Raw genomic sequence first — 8,180 nt, 5'->3', positions numbered from 1 at the left:
GATCTAGATATATATCTTGTAATGGTGAATTTGCATTTTATTCGTAAGTGATAGTTGATGTTGTTTCCCTGGAAATTGTAACTGATTATAAAGACCTACTTATGTTTGCTCTACTATGTTGATTTAATCCGATAAGTATCTCGTTGTTGAATAAAACTGGAATGGCCAAGGGTTCAAGAGTGATAATGATGAGGGACAAGGGATGTCCGTACGATGCAAGGGTGAGAAGCGGGGGTAGTGTACGTGATGTAAATAATTAGGTGGATTTCACCTTGGAAAAAAGGGGCTCATGGTTAGTAGTTAGCAAGCTTGATATAATGTACCACGTGACGAAAGCGAGGTAATATAAAAGAGGAAGTAATGGTATGCAGTGGGTGGTTAGTCGGAATGCTTGTAGTTATATTTGTGGTCTCTTCTATGTGTTAGAATGGCTAGGCTATGATCAAGAAACTAGTGAGTGGGTTGAATGAGGAGTAGTTAGTAGTAAGAGGTACTAGTGTAATTTCTGAGGTATCCAAGCAAGGGTAAAGGTGGAAAAGTGAGTGGTCTATGGCATATTTCGATTAGTTGATTTCTTATGTTATGCGGTCGGCGTCGGGTTGACCGATGATGCCTACCAGTATGTGTGGTTTTGTACTGATACTACTCTTGCTATGCCTTTTTCGGCATAGTCTGGATGCAGGGTGGTGATGTTTCATTAAGTGAAGACGACGAAATTCTCCATCAACTTCTATCTTTCCTTCCGCATGGTGGGAGCTGTGTCTTTTATTTATTATGTCCAGTTTGTACTCTTAGTAGCTCTTGTACCTGTCTAGATTAGATCCTTGGAGGTGTTAATTACTTTGCAAGTCTTAACCCAAATTCGTGTTAAAAAGTCCTTATTTATAAAACTAGATTGGTATATTTAATTTCATTTTCGTTAATTTTCCGCACGTTTCCACTATTGGGATATGAGGTTCTCCTACTTAGATGTTAGAGTGGATGCCCACACGGCCCGGTAGGTTGGGTCATGACATTTACAAATTAGTTGGCTTCATAACTTTTAAAGAAAATAAAAGGAAGAAATTGAAGCTAGAAAATAATTTCAGTAAGGATGGGGAATTTATTTATTTTTGTCGATGGAAAGATCTTCAACATCTATCAATGGAGGTTTTGGAGAAGGTGGGTGATGAGTCCACGATTTGGACTCATTTAGTGCTTTATTTTAATATATTTAGTGTCTTTAAATGCATATTTTGTCTCAATAACTGATGAAAAGTCTTGAGTTTCAGGTATTTGGAGTTTGAGGCAAAGCATGGACACTACTTGGCAAAAAGGAACAAGGCGGCTGAAAAGACAAAGAAAAGAAGGCCTGAGGATTGTCTAATGCATTAGGCAAGCCGCCGAATGGCCTTAGTCTCGCCTAATGTTCCCGTGTGCTGAGCCCTGAAGGAAAAGATCAAGTCGGCGGTGAAAAGAAGCAGTCGGCGCGTCGCCGAGCAGTTCCATGAAGCTATACTTTATCGCACAATGATTCAAAACGCGAAGATGCTGAAGGCAAAAGCTAAAAGGCGATGAACCGGATCAAAGGGCGGATCGCCGAGTGTATCGGCGATCCCGACTAACTGCGCCGAGTGGGCCTTCGCAACACGAATTTTCAAAAACTATAAATACCCATTTAAATCTTTATCTTAGTATCTAGAAATCTAGAAAGCGAATTATTATTGTATTTTTGAGCGGAGACTTAGAATATTTCAGTTTTAGTTCTTAGAGTTTTTGGGAGACATTGTTCTTGAGCTTGAAGGTTTTGAAGGTTTTCATCTCCAAGAAATTGGAAGTGGGTCTTGAAGAATCTTCATCCTTGACGTGTTTAAAGACAATATTTACGTACCCACTTGATGGAAACACTTTTTGGTATCGATTTCTATCTCTTTTTCATGTCTAGCTAAAATCCCAATTCTTGGGGTGTGATTTTGTGAATATGGGTTAAATTTACTGTTGGGTATTGCTCATTGATAGTCTATTTGTTGTTTAAATGTGATTTCGTTTAGTAGTTGTGTTTGAACTTAATAGAATTATAGTTGCAAATACGGTTTCATCTTCGTGTTTTTGGCTTGCTTGAGAGAGAGGTTTTAAAACCAAGACTACTAAATCGATAGCCGGTGGTTATTGGGTCGTCGTGGGTTCAGCTCGAGAGAGTGAATCCTAGGCCTTCTCCCACACATTCAGCTCGAGAGAGTGAATGGGCTAAGGCGAAGGTTGTGCTTAAATGCTGCAACTCGATATTCGAGAGAAACTAAGTTGATTCGCGGTAAATTGTTTGAGAGAAAATTTACCCCCACTAAAGTCTAGCTTAGTTACAAATATTCAGCGATTTACTATCAATAGCATTTACCCGATTGTTCATTTTATCCCATATTCCTATCACATCCCAAGAATCTCGTCTCCCTATTTCGCATCTTTATATTTTTGTTGTTTTTGTTTATTAGGTGAATACAAAAAAACCCTTTGATAATTGACATTTGTGTCACTTTTAGATTTAGTATGTTTTTATTCGTTAATATTTATAGATATGATTGATTAGAACATAATTTTACTTTTCTATTTGATTCTCGACTACTAACCGCTCCCTGTGGGAACGATCTCAACTCTTGGTTGGGTTATATTACTACTCGCGATCGTTGACACTTGAACTGGAAGTAGTGTCCTGATACGTGAAGTCAGTGGGTCTTTTAATAAAGAAGAAAATTCAAATTGTCAATGCCACATGGCATTATTACACTAGTTTGGGGGTGTATTTTTACTCCTCCACGCGCCTATCAAATGTGAGAACACAACTATTGTGAAAATGAGTCAAAAATGTTTATTTATTGTGATTTGAAATAGTTCCATGGGGTAATAGAACGCCTGCAAACTTTAGGTGTCTTTTCAAAAATTCAGGATAACTTCAGGTGTCATTTTATTGAGCGTAAAAAGATGAAGCTCGCATGAATAAGTAATTTGTGTATTCAAGCGGTGTGAATTAAAATGTATTTATTTAAGGGGTGTGAATTCACAGTAGAAAAAATGTATTATTTAGGTAGGTAACAATTTATATATTATATATATATATAGCAGTAGTTAAAAAAGAGTTGCACTTAAAAAGTCCCAAGAAAGAAGAGTGGTGATGGTTTATTGTACATGAATAGTGGTTTTCATGTCATCCACACACATACACATAAACATACATAGCCCATCTCTAAAATAAATAAATAAAAGGTTGTCGGAAAACATTTTAGTATTTGGTGATTGACCAAATCTCATCTCATGCGGAACCCTCCTCCTCCCTCCTCCATCTCCACCTTCGTTTTCTATCTCTGCTTCTCTTCTGGGTAAGCCCTAATTTCCTTTTTTCTAATTTTAATTATCTACTTACTGCTTAATAATCTCATAATTATTGTTCTATTAATTCCTTTTCTCAGTCGCACACATTTCACGATCCCGCTCTCTATCTAATCTAATCATTTCTTTCTTTCTGCTATTATTATTAATCAAAAAAATGAGGGCCTTAATCCTCAAGAATTAATTACTCTGGCTTGTATTTTAATAAATCAATCTCCCACAACTTGCAACTTTGCCAATTATTATCTCTAACAACTTGATTATGTTTCCATAACTACTATATTTTGCCCTTTTCTATTGCGCCTAGGATATCTTCTTTTTATAAACAAAAAAGTTCAAACAGAGTTGAAAAACATTTGTTGAAGAGTTCCAGCCTCAACCTTCAACTTCCAAAAACACTCACATTATGCATTACATCATGCGATGCACTCCGCCCTTTTCAATTCAAATGCTTGTTGGTTGTTTTTCTTTAGTTTGTGTCTCAACTTAATCATACATATATCTCTTCTACATTTTGAGCTGTGATGGGATGGCAAGTCAATGTCATTTTAGCTTCGTAAAGAATAGGGGTGCCAATCATTGTTGTTGAACCATGTACATGCTGTTTTCATTTCTCAATCACCACAAATGTCTAACTCATTCCTCTTCCCACTTGCTTTTTCCTTTTGTGTATGTTTCAGTTGCTGAATATTCATCTGTTTCTTTTATTCCTATTTGTATGCAGATGGATGCAAACTCACATTCTGTTTCACCAGAATTGTCTCTGCTTGGCCACATGACTAACAATTTGGCTATTGCCCAAACTGGATTCTCTCCTTCATGTGCTTTATGTCATAGATGGTTCATATCAGATAATGACGCTGCTGACTTTGAAGCTATAAATATATGTGGTGATTGTAAATTCTTACTCCTGGAGGATCTTGGGACACCCATGCGAGATTATCAAAGGTTGTACACCAGTTCCCGGACCACTCCAAGTGAGTCTAGGAGGTGGAGGAGGGTTCATTCCGACGCCGAAGGTGATGGTGTTGATTCTCTCTTTGGGGAGACTGAATCAAATGTCACCATCAGTGGATATAGGAACTTTAATAGTGAAATTGACTCCATCTCTTATGGAGGGAACTCTGATGCTTCTGTTGATGGTAATAGTTACCTTGATAATGATCATTCTTCTCACTCAGATGAAGGGAGTGACTTTGAGACTGATACTGATATTGACCCCATGCATGCTGGTATCTATAATTGGAACTCTGATAATGAATGGGAGGAGGTTGATACTGATGCACTACACTCTGTGGGTGCTAGAGCTCAACTACCAAGGTCATTACACCTAAATCCTGGAAATTGGCAAGGACAATTTCTTTCTTCTGAATATCTGGGTACAGTTCATTTCAGAATTCCCGAGGGCAGTCAAAGACTTGTTACTGACCACTCACATGAGTTAGAACAATTTCAACAGACTGATGCTACTGACTATCTTGATGCTACAACTTTTGAGGAGCATCTCGCTGAAACAGATGGTTTAAGAAGAGGAGCACCACCCACAGCTGTCTCTGTTTTAAATGATCTGCCGTGTTTGGTTGTTAAAGAAGACCACGAACAGCTGGACAGTTTGTCTTGTGCAATCTGCAAGGATTCTCTTTTTGTTGGCACAGTTGTAAACCAACTTCCTTGTTCTCACTTGTATCACCCCTCCTGTATTTTTCCTTGGCTAGCGTCAAGAAACTCGTGCCCACTCTGCCGCTATGAACTTCCAACTGATGACCTGGATTATGAGCACAGAAAGCAAAGGGCCAGTAATTTGGTGATACATCGAAACCCACAGCATGAAATAAATGAAGATGGATCTCCAGATAGCAGTGACAGTGAAAATGATGAATTTGGTTACAGTAGAACAGAATCAGGACAAGTGATCCATAATGAGGCTGTCAATCAACAATCTAGTAGTGAGGGTGCACGAGGAAGATGGTTTCTTGCAGCTGCTGCTCCTGTTGTTGGAGTCCTTCTGATGTTCTGGTTAGGAAACCCGTTGATGGAGAGGAGCCTTAGTCTCCCTATTTTCTGTTCACAAGGGAGACGTACTAATCAGCCTTTGCCCTCTCAGCAGGTTAATAACAATGGCAGGAGATGGTGGTCTCTGTTTTAACTTTTTAAATGTCTGTTTTATGATGTCTCAGATTGGTAAAGATTTAAAAAATCAGTAAAGAACCAATTTGAGGCATCATTTAGGTTGTATGTTGTGAACACACCTCTGTTTGTATTTAGATTTTGGCAAACTGTCTCATCTTTATTAATGGTGATGGTGAAGCTTACTCCGCTCTTGGATAAATCAGTTGACATGCTAATGTGTATGTACTAGTTTATTTACTTCTAAAAGTCCCCGCCCATAATTTCCACATCCAGTGGTAGTGGTTCTACTAACTGTGAGCTATTGTACTGGTTAAAAATGCTACAGATCTTCCCAGTTGCAACTCAAATATAAACACATTAAACCATAGGCTTGCTCTATATGTAGATCGCCACTAATATAGATTGACAAGGCTCAAGTTTAACTTAGGCTTGGGCAAAAGGTATGGTATAATTTGGTCACTTCCACCTTATTTCTCCCTTCTCAGGATGTTTACTCATTTCAAATACCCATTTTTCTTTTCACCAAAGGCATGTGCACACTTTGAGCTAGTAGTACCAACAATTTTGTTGTTTTCCATCTTTAATTTCTTTCATCCATGAACTCATTTCAGAACATCTAATTTTGAAGCTTATGATGCTCTATGCGTTTATCTCTCCTTTTTGTTTTATTGGTGCAGAAGCCTCCAAACTTAGGCTTTTGCCTACACACGACTCGTTTACTTTTTCTCCACCAAACTTAGGTTTTTAGCCTACATCACAAATCATTAACAACTAGGGAGACATGAGGGTGCCGAAAACATAGGATTGTAAACGGTCAAGGTATATATCATGGTGGCCAAAAAATTCGGTTCAGGCTCAATGGGGATGACTAAGATTACAGCAATGGAGGGAAAAATTTGGGGTAGAGATGCTAATCAAAAAGGGTACGAATTCATCTTTCAAGCCAAGTCATATCTAGAATTTCGCCTTGAAATACAGTTTGGGGCAAGTTCTAGACAACATGCATATACAAGTATGAATCAAAGCTTTACCGCACAAGGCATCACAACCAAAACAAATTATCAAGCTAGTCTCAAAATCAATTAAACCAAATGACTTTTGACAAACTATAGCGCGAAGAGTTTTACTCCTGATTATAAATCATAAAGCCAAACAACAAATGTATAGACCATGACTAGAGCTTGCTTCCAATTCACTTTTTCCCATTTTAATAATATTTTTAACCTTCTTTTGTCAACTGGCATAAATAGCGTCTTAGGCGAACAAAAAAATAGTAGCCTCTAAGCGTTATCACGCAGCTGACGTAGACTAAGGACATCATGCTTACGGTTAAGGATAGACAAGGCATACAACACATAGCATACAAGCGTACAATAGCATTTAGCACATAACCATGCAACTCTACTAAACCGGTTAACATGATACTACACCCCAAATATGGCCAATCGATCCTAATATACGGTATCTAATCAAAGTAAAGTAGGAAACTGGTACCCACCCTCAATTCACTCCAATCGACATGCTTTTACACAATTAAGCTCAACCTAAAAGAAAGGAAGTCGTAGCCTACCTTAACGTCGATCGCGCGCGCTCCAAATCAATTTGCCGGAGCCTTTCCTTCCCGAACGACCCTTGAACGCTGCCACTCTATCGAATATAGGATCACAACGTTAATACGATCATTTAGACACCAAAATCACAACAAACGAAGACGGGTCAAATTTGGAGTCAAAACGGTAATCGTGGGACCCGCACCGAACTATTCGGATTTGACTCCGTCAAGAGACCCAAAACAGTACCCCGAACTTGTGTTCCATTTTTCCGGGCTCAAAACGTAGCAAAACCTAACATGTAAGGAAAAATCACATTTTAATCAACTTAAAAGAAAATATGCAACAGTCTAAACTCGAAAGTTACGAGAATCGAAAGGTGCACAGCACTCCTTGAACACTCTACGACAAGGACACGACAATTCCCAACACGTGGGACTTCGAATCACCCAAAACCGAGCTAAAATGAGTGAGATATGACCAAAACAGGGATGCCAAAAACAAAAGCTCGTAAAAAGGCCTAACAGTCAGGTTTATAACCAAATTTACCTCGAATGACATGCACCCGACAAATTTCGAACACTCTACAGCGAAGCCACCGAAAATACGAATCTCCCGCACTTCGAATCGCCTAATTCGGTTGAGAGATGAGAGAGTTATAAGTGTTTTAAGTTTGGAAAGGGTTGCTTATATTTTCTGCATTTATAGCAGATTTTTTTGCAATTTCTTTCCAAAACTTAAAACTCCGACGGGGTGCTCCGAACTCGTTTAGAACCCCGTGCACGCAAACGCGATATACAATCACACCAAATTCGACATTCCGGACTCAATGGCGCAGTCGAAATTTCCATAATAGGTCATCTTAACAAAAAGTGGGTCCCACACTCGTCCCACACCCAAATGTCATTTTAAATCAAAAACCACTAAAGGGGTCGAAAAAATATCGGAAACCTCGGGACACAAAAGAAGGGTCAATCTAGACCAAACTCGACATTCCGGAGCTAACCGCGCTGACGGAATTCTTATCCGACCGTGTTTACTCAGAATGTTGACTAAAGTCAAACTTAGGCTTAAACTTAAAGTTAAACACTTAATCGCACCGATTCACACTGAAAACCTCGGGAGTCATGCCGACCATGC

The 8,180-nt window shown here is 38.8% G+C and overlaps 1 protein-coding gene across 1 annotated transcript; it reads left to right on the top strand.

Annotated features, from left to right (window-relative positions):
• Positions 1-3,242: 3,242 nt before the first annotated feature.
• Positions 3,243-5,705, top strand: LOC102583271 (uncharacterized). Its single transcript, XM_006344547.2, has 2 exons — positions 3,243-3,350; positions 4,085-5,705. The coding sequence occupies exon 2, from the start codon at positions 4,085-4,087 to the stop codon at positions 5,504-5,506; it is 1,422 nt and encodes a 473-aa protein (XP_006344609.1). The 5' UTR covers positions 3,243-3,350; the 3' UTR covers positions 5,507-5,705.
• Positions 5,706-8,180: the final 2,475 nt, after the last annotated feature.

This window comes from Solanum tuberosum, unplaced genomic scaffold (assembly GCF_000226075.1).
Source record: "Solanum tuberosum cultivar DM 1-3 516 R44 unplaced genomic scaffold, SolTub_3.0 scf00057, whole genome shotgun sequence".
Classification (NCBI taxonomy): Eukaryota; Viridiplantae; Streptophyta; class Magnoliopsida; order Solanales; family Solanaceae; genus Solanum; species Solanum tuberosum.
This window is presented reverse-complemented; position numbering and strand designations above follow the sequence as displayed.

Excerpts from the sequence above, each read along its gene's own strand:
- LOC102583271 (XM_006344547.2), top strand. The coding sequence starts at position 4,085 with ATGGATGCAAACTCACATTCTGTTTCACCAGAATTGTCTCTGCTTGGC.